This window comes from Sardina pilchardus, chromosome 16 (genome assembly GCF_963854185.1).
Source record: "Sardina pilchardus chromosome 16, fSarPil1.1, whole genome shotgun sequence".
Classification (NCBI taxonomy): domain Eukaryota; kingdom Metazoa; phylum Chordata; class Actinopteri; order Clupeiformes; family Clupeidae; genus Sardina; species Sardina pilchardus.
The window spans coordinates 5,857,194-5,869,505 of NC_085009.1; the positions used below are offsets into that span (position 1 = coordinate 5,857,194).

The 12,312-nt window shown below is 43.5% G+C and overlaps 1 protein-coding gene across 1 annotated transcript; it reads right to left on the bottom strand.

Annotated features, from left to right (window-relative positions):
• Window positions 1-2,079: 2,079 nt before the first annotated feature.
• Window positions 2,080-11,808, bottom strand: LOC134060318 (uncharacterized). The gene is made up of 5 exons (XM_062516984.1): window positions 11,708-11,808; window positions 11,256-11,328; window positions 4,176-4,349; window positions 3,908-4,075; window positions 2,080-3,092 (listed from the first exon to the last, which is right to left on the bottom strand). The coding sequence occupies exons 1-5, from the start codon at window positions 11,735-11,737 to the stop codon at window positions 2,920-2,922; spliced, it is 618 nt and encodes a 205-aa protein (XP_062372968.1). The 5' UTR covers window positions 11,738-11,808; the 3' UTR covers window positions 2,080-2,919.
• Between the last annotated feature and the right edge of the window lie 504 nt (window positions 11,809-12,312).

Consider the following 12,312-nt stretch of genomic DNA (forward strand, 5'->3'; position numbering starts at 1 on the left):
AAATGTTGTTTTTGTAGTTGCTGACCTCCACATGCAGACATCAATGGAGAACATGAAGCATCAGCTGAACCAGCATTTCCATGAACATGAGTGTGGTCCGAATAGCAGTCGCTGAACCAGGTGTGGAGATGCCAGAGGAGATCTCCCTGTCCCTAACCTCCCTCTAGGACTTTGATCACTGTGAAGGATGGTTACAAAATCCAGGCAACATAGCCAAGAAGCAGCAATTGTGCTTACACACCACACACACAAACAGTTCATTTGTAGGCCAAATATCTTGGCCTACTTTTTACTTACTTTGAGAAAAAGACTGACCAAATACATGTGTACTTACATGTGTATTTTATATTAAGCAAGCTAGGCTTTACATAATGGTTTTGTCCAACCTATGTTAATGTTATACTATTTGCTGTACATTGTTGACCCCTTTTCACAATATTAATGTTGCCATAACTAGTCGTCATTGAGCAAATGATGATAGACAATGATATATATATATATGTACAATGACTTGAAGTATCTGAGATCACATTCTTTTGCTTTTAATTCTCTCTACATACACAGGCCTGATGGAGTTCAGGCGTGGTACCTGAATTCAGGCTTGAGCTTGGCCATGTATGATGTCAAGAAAGGCTATTCTCTATATTGTCTTTGAATGTATTTGATAATTTCAGGAACAGGTAATTTCCTGTCCCATCAGCCCTGCATACAACTATTAGTTAGTTGATTTTGTCCTTGAAGGAGAAAGGCTCAATTAATGTCTATGGCTTGTCCATTGTCCTTATCCCTCACATTAAATACTTATCATCCCATATACATCGTGCACTTCCACTCCATGTGCATTTGTCTTGATACTACACTAATATGTGTATTCTATTTTGGATATTATACAATATGTCATTGTCCATACATCTATATTATTGTCTATATTGTACAGTATGTGTCTTTATTGCTACTGTTTGAATGTTTACTATATATATATATATATATATATATATATTCCACTACTACATGTGTAGTTGTTAAATGTATAGACAGTTTTAACACCTGCTGAAGTCAAATTCCTTGTATATGTAAGCATATTTGGACAATAAAACTGATTCTGATTCAAGTGGCAATGCATTTTGCTTTACTGAAAAAAAAATGTTGGGAAGATTACAAATTAAATGGGTATTTGTGTAGGTCTTCATTGTTTGATAGCCTAAATATGAATCACAGATATTTGTTGTGCAGATAGTCTATCTTATAAGTAAGTAAGTATAACTATATATACTCTTTTGATCCTGTGAGGGAAATTTGTTCTCTGCATTTATCCCAATCTGTGAAGTAGCAAAACACGCACAGCACACAGTGAGGTGAAGCGCACACTAACCCGGCGCAGTGAGCTGTTTGCTCAACAGCAGTGCTCAGGGAGCCTTGCTCTTTTCATACATTGTGCATGTTGCGTAGCCATATTCATTTTGCTCTCAAAACGTAACTGCTAATACACTGCACACTTTCATATTTATTTCATGGTACTCTAAACCATCACACCTTCTGTAAACCAACTGTATAGTACTGTCTACACTGCCCTGTCATGTCTATGAACCACCTGTATATACTTGGTATATCACATAGCACTTTTCTGCTTTTTTGCAGTTCTGGTTAGACGCAAACTGCATTTCGTTCTTTGTAAGCTTTTACTCTGCACAATAACAATAAAGTTGAATCTAATCTAATCCCAATTCCTCCAGCACTCAACCCATTTTGAGGGCCTCCCAGACCCAGGAAAATTCCTTGAGGGAGGATCCTATATCTGTCCATGTTGCTACTATACCACCAATGTCTTGTACAAAATAAGAATACACATTGAAAATCATGTGCAGCTGGCAGTGAAACACAACGGTAGGGTTTGTTGGAATGGACAATATGCTTGATGTTGAGCACCAGTCCCAGATGCATATGTAAAGAATAATGAATGATTTATTTTGTTTATTTATTCACACTCCGTTATCCCATACATATAGGGCTAGTGGTAATTCCATGACATTCCTGGATTTTTCAGATTTTTCAGATTTAGTGACAATCTTAATGTTTTACAGGGTTTCTTATCTGCAAATGCAGCAGGTCTTGCAGGACATCTGCACATTTTCATTGCCTTCACTGCAGTGCTACAATTGTAAGAAAGGACCAGTTTCAACAACATATCAGCAGTCACCAGTCACCACCCTGTGCACCTGCCTCTGTCCCGGCGTTTGCTGCCTCTGCCTCTGTCACGGCGTTTGCTGCCTCTGCCTCTGTCACGGCGTTTCCTGCACCTGCCTCTGTCACGGCGTTTCCTGCACCTGCCTCTGTCACGGCGTTTCCTGCACCTGCCTCTATCACGGCGTTTCCTGCCTCTGCCTCTGTCACGGCGTTTCCTGCCTCTGCCTCTGTCACGGCGTTTCCTGCCTCTGCCTCTGTCACGGCGTTTGCTGCTCCTGCATCGGTCACGGCGTTTCCTGCACCTGCATCGGTCACGGCGTTTGCTGCCTCTGCTCCTGCCTCTGTCACAGCGTTTCCTGCCCCTGCACCTGCCTCTGTAGTGCCACCTCCTCCACCACTCATCCGGAAGAATAAAGAGTCAGTTGTGTGTCCACACTGTGATCTAACTTTAAACAGAAGAAATCTAAGGCTACATCTTCAGAGACGCCACGCCCTGGTAAAACCAGACATCAACGCCCAATACCACCTGAACTGTCAGTGTATTGATTTTGAAAGCGGTGTATTTGCAGTTGCAAAATCTTTTGCCACCCCCAGCACACCAATCCACGTGATTAAGAGGACTTGGGGGCAAAACCAAAACACCCAATGTGAAATGGATAACTGCAAAATTAGCATGGACTGTGCAGAGAGATCAAATTTAAGAACATTTGAATGTCCTCACATTCAGTCCCTGTCTTATTGCCCTCCGGCAACAGTGAGGTATCCTGCTCTCTCCGAAGAAGTCCTCCAGCTGATGGTAGTCGAGAAGTGGTTTGGGCAGGACAAGAGAGACAGGTGTCTGGAACGGCAGAGGGCAGCCGTTGAGGTGGGGACTCCACTCTCCTGTGTTGTAACCACCTCCGGTCCACCTGCAAAAAAATACATATCGGTGTTTGAGCCAACGGTGGCGTATTACAGCAGGCTTGGTCGGGTCATGGTCAGCTTTGACACAAAGAAAATTACCTGGCACTGTCCATGTGCAAAGCCCCGACAGTCATGCTTACATAAATATGTTGCGAAGTGGCATTTGTTTGAAACAGACAAGGATCTTTTCTGCAAAACCAAATGTCTTGAGGCAGAAGAGGGAACCATGCCCTGCAGTCCAGACATGGACTGTGCAGCACAGGAGGAAGGGGCACAGTATCCACCAACAGGCGATCTTCTTGTTGACATGGTGAAGGACATCTATATCAACAAGAAGATCCCTGCAGTCCTTCCCCGTGATGCTGTTCACACCAGCTCATTCCCGTCTGCCTTAATACCACCAGAAAAATTTTGCAGACAATGTCCAGACCATCAGCTGCTGAGTGAGCCAGCGCTTATAACATCTAAAGCGAAGATTTTAACCATGACGGATGTCATAGAGGGTAGGTCCTTCTTTTTTTTACTTAGTTTTACTTTTAAAGCCGCATAGGTTCACGTTTAATCCACCACTTCCATTAAATCAACCTTGAACAGGAATTTCAGTGTACAGCAAATGGTGCAATACATGTGGCATGGTATACAGATACCAGGAGTGGTCTGATGGTGTCCACAATTTTGACGACGTCACACTATTGTCACTGCACCTTTGTGTCTTCCTCAGAAACGCTCTTCAGGTAGGACAATCATTCACTCACTAACTTCACTGACAGATCTGTTGAATTTCAAAAGCATAATGTCAATGTTGATTTTGCAGACTCACCAGGCTGTTGGGAGCGTTGTAGAGGCACTGGAAAAAACGGCTGGCAAACGCTACCCATCAGGTCAAAGGGTTCTGCAGGCTTACTTGACATTTGAAGCGCTGTGTGACCACAATTACACATTTGCGTGTGTGTCATGCGGATACCATCCTGTGACCGTGGTGATGGACCTGCACAAAAAAGGTGTATTCAGCATGCCTGGTAAGTGTATGTGTGTATCTGTGTGCGTGTGTGCATGTGTGTGTGTGTGTGTGTGTGTGTGACTCTGACCACATATTCGACTTGCAAAGAGTATGGCATGACTGTAATTTCCTTCAAAGTGAGCAGTATTGAGGAACCACCAGCAAATTTTGATGGCAAGGTCGATGCGGAAGATTTCTGGGAGAAGGTGGCAATGGAAGTGATTTCCCGTGGGTTGGTCCCCAGTGAGTACATGGACTATTCCTGAAAAAGAAATGTTTATTTATTTGGTCATGTGCCAATACCGTGGCATTAATGTTGCTTTTGCACAATGGCAGGGTTGGTAACTCTCCTTTACAAATTAAATCCTACATGTTTCCCCCATTGACATTCATAGATTGTGTCTGCTATGTTCTCCTGTAACTCCCAAAATCATAGGTAATAAGGAAAACCCTTTCACAGTACGTCCTAACTACCACAATTGGGCACCTTGGATAGGGCCCCACACAAGGAGTGGCAATGTAGTACTCAATACAGAGTTCAAAAAGTTGCATACCCCACATAGTCCTACAGAAGAGCTGGAGTTGAATGTCACAGAGGACAGACTTACTGACGAGCTTCTCAAAGTCAAGGTATTAAAACTAACGGGTGTAATTCTGTCCCTGGCTTCACATACTGCCACCCAAACCACCCCCCACCCATACTCCTACAACCCACATGATATTACAGTCTGCATTACACACATTATATTCTAAACACACACCACATCACACCACCAAAGGCTTGTACAGAGTTCCACGCCTAATGCGGCCAGTTAATAACAATCCATAATGAAATTTACCAAGTGCTGATTCTCTGCTCCCATACTGTGTGTTTGTGTGTGTGTGTGTGTGTGTGTGTGTGTGTGTGTGTGTGTGTGTGTGTGTGTGTGTGCATGTTTACATTGTGTTTTACAGATGGACGATCTGCGTGGCTTGTGTGGGCAGTGTGGTGTGGACCCCCGGGGGTCACGAATGGACATCGTTAGTAGACTACAACAACAGATGCAAAACAGACAAAGTTATGACAAGGTGTTCTCTCAAATCTGGGGAGCTTCAGGTAACTGAACCTGTCTTGCAACCAAGTGTTTCGAAGTTGTACTGCAAGTAGTACAATTGGTCTGTGGACAGCAGTAAAGGCAAATCCATCAGGGCATCTAACAAGGTTATGTTCTCTCTCTCACTCTCTCTCTCTCTACCTGTCTTTTTGGTTTGTCCTTATAGGTGGATGGGCAGTGGTAACCTGCCCATGTGCCGTGGTGTATGCCGTGAAATTCAATATCAGAGCTGAAAGTCCACGCGACTACACCGATATGCTGCTGTCATTCAAACATTTTCCAAATATTGCCCTGTATGATTTTGCCCGTGGTCTGGCATCTCATGCCAACAACAGAGTGCCAGAGATTTTCCGCCCACATGGTGGCAGGTTGACTGAAGTCAACGACAGCAATATTTCACGGGCCGCCTCTGGGGAATTGAAAGTGAATTTGCCATGGTTAGAAACCAAAAAAAAAATTCCAGACAATGATGGGCACCCTCTAACTGGGTCATCGGATCACTACGCTCTCTACGATCGCTTCCATGAAGACAATACAAAAGACAGTAGAGATGTCTTGAGAAAAGTTGAGCTGGTGCCACAGATCTGTGGCTGGGTCAACAGCCAGTGTGCTGAACAGCTTTTCGCTGGGATGAGGAAGAACAACCATTTCCTAAATATGATGACCCCATCCTCTCATGTCTTCTTAATGAGAAACATTTTGCAGCACTATAACAACAACAAAAATGCTGAAACCATGGAGAACTTAAAGAAGACACTGGGCCAGGACATAACTGTCAATTGTTATGGCCAAGCAGTGTTGGGTATGTATTTAAATTCACACAAAAATTGCTGTTAACATGTGAATAATATGGGGCCTTCATCAAAAAGTCTAATGCGCAATATCCTTGAGTACCAAAAAAAAAAAAACGTATCGTCTCTCCGCCACCCTAGCATAATAAGCAACTGCTACACCAGTGATTAGGTTACCTGGCACGCTTGTGCCACCGTGACCTCTGACCTAACTAACACCATACTGCCACCTAGTGTAGACCACCACCAGAACAACATAAACTAGTTAATGGCTCCCACATAATGTGTCAACAGATCAAGGCCCAAGACCAGAAGAAGATCTGACCGATGTGGGTACGTCCACACTTGAAGACACCCATGGACCAGGTACATCTATGTTTTATTGTTGTTGAAGCAGTAACTATTTGTTTCCCGTATGAATCATGGATGTTGTACCATGTTGTGTGTCGATACATTAATAGCTAATAGGTATTTCTTTTGTCCTTCATTATTCTACAATTTTATGAACAACAGGGATGCCGTGTGGGTCTCACTGTGCGGATGTGACAAGTGTAGGCTCAATAGAGGCCAAGAGGTCGTGCTGGTCCTTTGAGTTGCACCGTGACCAAGAACAAGTGGTACTGTAACTGTTGATTGTCAAAAAAAAAAAACTTTTAAATGGTCTTCGAAGTTTTGACTAAATAGTACTTTGTGTTTTGCAGCTGCGCTATGTTTTGGACACCAACAGACCAGGCCATGAACTCGTAGTACGCACCAATAACACCTGTCTGACTCGGTCTGATTTCCAGACACTAGGCCTGCCTCAGCTGATGGAGTCAACCGTAAGTTGCTTTTGCCACATGGAGCAGTGAAATTAATAACCAGGTGTCCGCATGTAATAATCAACTCTTTTTATAGATTGGGAATGCCTGCTTTGACGTAATCAGGAGGATTGCGGTATCCAAGGTGCCATATGCTTTGCAGAACTGTCTATCAAACTAAATATCCACTAAGTGTTGAGGTACATTGTCATTGTAAGTGTATAAAGTACATTTCAAATTAATTCAAGGTTGTGTTTCAATGCTTGATCAGGGAAAGAACATTCACATTGTGGATCTGTACGTCTTCCCGACCTGGCTGCCACCTATCAGCATGAACCCTATGGCAAGTATACCTGTAAGTATGGGCGTTATATATTGGATGTATGATACTACGCTGGAATCGAGACCTTTGATATCAACATTGTCATTGTGATTCTCCTCTGTAAGAGCCATGCCCATAAAATGGATGCCATTTTCATCCCTCTGTGGACACCTGGTCACTATCAGCTCTGTGTGAGTATACTGTATGTCTTCAGTGTTTTTTTGCCATGACATTTGTAAATTACACTCTGTTGTATTGAAGGAAGTGTGTGACATTGAAATCATGTGTCCTATTATTTGCACATTGTCATTTCCTTCACAATTATTTGGAAGTTGCACCTTAGCTCCATGGACACATGTGCGTCCACTACGAACGACGATCAGCTGTACAGTATCTCAAGATGACACAGGCACTAACTTCACTAAAAACTAAGGTGCTCCTCTTCAGGTCATCAAGCCGGCTCTGAAACGCATCCTATTCCTGGATTCTCTTTATGCAAAGAGCGAGTCAGGATTTAGTGGCCAACAGTTCATTTCACTATTGAGGTTCTATATACATATATCTATCTTTATAAGAACTTGGACTCTTGTTCATCTGACCTGTCCATTGCATTTGGTCACGTTCTTTTGACCTTTTTGTAAGTTTCATTTGGTCGTGTTCATATGACCCTGTCCTTTTTTGTCCATTTTTCTTTGGTCACATTCCTTTGACCTTTTAATCTAAAGTACTGTATGTGGTCATGCGTTCCTCTGACCCTAAACTTTACTATGTGGTTACCTTTCCATTTCTGTCTCTTCAACATTGTCATACATTTTACTAGTGTCCCTGTGAAATTTCTAGGGCTTTTGCTCAAAATATTCATGCAGGCGCTTGGGAGGAAATAACCGGCAAAGACTTGCAGGTATTTCTATAGTTATGTGCATCGCACTTCACATGTGTGAGTGAGTGTGTTCAAGTCATTAATGCTTGCCTGTTTTGATTCAGGGCTTCCCTAACCAGCAGTTTGGCATTGACTGTGGCATCTTCATGTTAATGGTGGGTCTTACTCTGTGATGCTAGTTCAAGCATTTGGGTAGATTAAATGTACATTTGCTGCATTGTCTTTGTCATGAAGCTTTATGTAAAACACCATGGATACCTCTGAAGCTGTAAACCTTGTAATATGTTTTGGGTACAGGCCACCTTGTACGTGACGTTGGATGCTGAGTTTGACTACTCGGTTGTAAGTATTTGTATTATGAAATTATTATGGCATGGATTTTTTGTGTTGTTTACTGAAGCAAACATGTTTACATTTCAGCATGACATGCAAGCACTGAGGAGATGGTGGTGTCTCCTCTTACTGGAGAATGACTCCCTTGACAGGTATAAGTAGTTCTGTCAGGTCCACTAAGTCAATAACAACACAGACAATACCATTTTTTAAGGAAATTAATATATTACGAATGACATTTGGCGGTATGGCTCTGTTCAGAGGAGTTGAACAGCTGATGGGCAGATGCCCACAGCAGTGCCTTGACTACTTGTTGCTTGCCTCTCACCCTATCCGATTAAATTGTACTATGTAGGCCTTTGTTTTAATTTTACATTTTCATTTCAAGCCACGGCCAGGTGTTTGCCCACTGGACAGCGGAGTGCCAGGTCCTCCTCGGTGGAAGGTACTCCCCTGTGTTGCGGCTGAAGAGGAGACGCCAGGAGGACATTGAGGTCGTTGTGAGTAAGAACCTTGATGCAGTCAGTCTTATCAAAACTTACATTACTTAGTTTTCTTTATTTAGCATATTACTGTTTTTGTTATTATTATTATTACTACTATTATTAGCTATGTAAATAAACTGACTTGACATTAAGAACAACACAGAAAAATCTTGACGTGTAATTGAAAAGTCTCAAATTTGTAATAAGTACCTTGTCGATGTTGTGGTGTTACTCGTGTATGAAAATGACATAACCATCTTTTGCTATAGGGTACTTCTAACTTAAGGTATTTTTTTATTTACAAAAGGAGGAGCAGGTAGAGGTGGAAGAGCTGCCTGCTGTCATAAAAGACATGTACTCGGCAGAACATGTGGTGAGGAACAGCCCTGGACTGTTCACGGGGCGGGTGCAGGTTCCATCATTTCTGAGCATGACCAATGAGGATCAACAGAATGCACTGAGGGTGTTGATGGAGATGGAGGAGTGGGATTCCAGAGAACCATTCACATTTATGTTCGAAAGCATCGAGGACATGGAAATATTCATGGTCCTTTGCAGAGACACCATGAAGCTCCATGTGAACGCCGGATGCGGGGTGCACAGTCCCCCCACATAGCGCCTCTCCCCCCTGCCCCCCCCCCCCCCCCACTGAGTTAAGGACGCTGGGGCACAGCGCCTCTCACCAGCCCCCCCCCCCCCACCCACTCCCCACTGAGGTAAGGACGCTGGGGCACAGCGCCTCTCAACCCCCCCCACTCCCCACTGAGGTAAGGACGCTGGGGCACAGCGCCTCTCAACCCCCCCCACTCCCCACTGAGGTAAGGACGCTGGGGCACAGCGCCTCTCAACCCCCCCCACTCCCCACTGAGGTAAGGACGCTGGGGCACAGCGCCTCTCACCCCCCCCCCACTCCCCACTGAGGTAAGGACGCTGGGGCACAGCGCCTCTCAACCCCCCTTCCCCCCACTCCCTCTCACCCCCCTTCCGCCCCCCCCCCACTGAGGTAAGGACGCTGGGGCACAGCGCCTCTCACCCCCCCCCCACTCCCCACTGAGGTAAGGACGCTGGGGCACAGCGCCTCTCAACCCCCCTTCCCCCCACTCCCTCTCACCCCCCTTCCGCCCCCCCCACTCCCCACTGAGGTAAGGACGCTGGGGCACAGCGCCTCTCCCCCTACCCGGCCCCTTGTAAATAGTGTACATAGTTCTTGTGTTTACTATCGCACGTTCTTTGTTTGTTGTTCTGTGCCTTGCAATTGCACCTTTTGTTCTCTGCACTGGTCATGCACTTTCTGAGGGGCCATTGTAAATAGTGTATATAGTTCTTGTGTTCATGTTTTACTGTTCTGTGTGTTGTTCTCTGTGTTCTGGTCTTACAAATGCCCTTTAACATGACACATGTTGTTCTCTGCACTGTTGCCCTATTTCATGCACTTTAACAGGGGCTGTTCTCTGTGTCCTGGTCTTACAAGTGCCCTTTAACATGACACATGTTGTTCTCTGCACTTTAACTGGGGCAGTTCTCTGTGTTCTGGTGTTACAAGTGCCCTTTCTTCTCTGCACTGTTGCCCCATTTCATGCAATTTAACAGGGGCTGTTCTCAGGTGTGGTCTTAAATGCCCTTAAATATGACACTTCTGTAAACTGCTCTGTAAACTGTGCCATTATGTATTGCTTTACAATACCTTGCACCGCAAAAGCTGTTATTCCACTACTTGGTTGAATTCCCCATTTTCCTGAGTTCTATAAGGGTGTGCATTAACTTTCGATATACGCACAGCTTTCAAGTAGTTCCATTTTTTGGACCGTATCACACTTGAATATTAATTCGCCAAACTCGTTGTGAAGTTTAAATGAACTGTCAAGTTGCGTCCAAGCTGTAAAATATAGACGTTCTGAACTTAGTAACTTTTTGCATATGATGAAGGTGGCTTTTGGCTAGTTGGGTGGCAGTATGCTAAGAAAAAGAGCGATCTTTCAAAGTTAACGTTCATCAGAATGTGTGTTCTGGTATTACAAGTGGCCTTTAACTCTGTATGGCTCCACTATGTCATGCACTTCATGGTCCTCTGTGAGTGCCCTGTAACGCGGCACCTTTTGTGTTTCTTTGCACTGCACACTGTTGTCCTACTTCATGCACCTTGTCATCAGCTGTTTACTGTGTTCTGCATTGTTCTTGGATGCTTGCAAGTTTGCTGTGGTTGGTACTGAATAAAATTGGTCAGTGCTACAGTCACAATGAGTTGTGGAGTGTCTGTTGATTTACATGACAAAGCCATACAAATGCATGTCAGGAGGGGACTTTTGTGTGATGGGGGGTTATGCTTGGTGCAACTATGAATTGTGATGGGCCATCGCAGCTATAAAAACTAGTTGTTATTATCAAAAACCAACTATGGATGAGTGACAACACAATAATACAATATCTGTACCATTAACTCTTCACCGAGAGGTCACAAGTCACCTTTTTGGCTGGTTTTGATGATGTCAGAGGCCATGTGCGCTGTCAAATCCTTGGACTTCCTGGTCCAAAACACCTGGGGGAAGGCATATGCAAATTACTGTTTTGGTCAGGGACATCACAGGTATCAATTTCACGTACGTGGACTCTCAGCCTATGGCGTGCAAGATCAACGTAGACAGTTATGGCCCGTCATTGGACCAGCGTGTGGAAATATATGTAAAAGAATCCAGTTTGTGTGATTGGCTTAGACTCCCCTTGACACATTACAGAGAAAGGGTAGAACTGTTCAGTTATGTCATCAGCACCTACGTACTGATTTCTCTATGGGCTGTCGGGGAAGAGTTGAAAACCTTGAATCTCTTAGTTTTCAAATATATGTTTTAAAGGAAAACGTTTTGATGGCATTTTGTAAAAACAATAAAAGAAAATCCTAGGATTTTCACACCTCTCACCTGAAGCAGCCCATTCAACTTAATCTGCATTTGAAAGAGTAACTTGTTAGCCACTTTATTTATTAGTTTGACTTTTTTCCAAGTTGTAATATAACTACATATCATTTTTTTAATGTTGTTATACTTTTTGTGTAGCCAATGACTTTGCTTCAAGGTTCAAACTGCAAAAGGGGTAGATAATATTTATAGTGTTAAAACAATTAAAACAATTTTTGTTCAAAATGATTTTTTTTTGTGTGTGCAACACATTAAACCACCTTATGTACCTGTTAATTGCCTTCCAGATACCATCACATTTTGGATCTGGCAGTGGTCCTACACAAAAGAGCAAGACACACAAGATTATTGGTCACCCAAAAGAAAAGTTAAGACATTAGTGCTTAAATACATTTACATTTTATATATTTTATCAATTGTATCTATCAGTACTGGTATTGGAGAATGTAATGTCTACATTACAAGTACAAGTCAAAGTGTGGTAGGATGAGAAAGTGGTAGAGAAGGGAAGAGAGAAAAAGGGGGGAAAGAGGGAAGACCATGGTACTGTAAGTGTGTGTCATGCGTGTCAGGTTGTCAAAAAAGTGGTGGCGGTGTCTTTGGAACAG

Coding starts and splice junctions, on each gene's coding strand:
- LOC134060318 (XM_062516984.1), bottom strand. CDS start 11,737: ATGCAGATTAAGTTGAATGGGCTGCTTCAG. Junction 4,076..4,175: donor CTTTGCAAGTCGAATATGTG/GTCAGAGTCACA, acceptor TTTTTTGTGCAG/GTCCATCACCACGGTCACAG. Junction 3,093..3,907: donor ACAACGCTCCCAACAGCCTG/GTGAGTCTGCAA, acceptor ATTTTTTTGCAG/GTGGACCGGAGGTGGTTACA.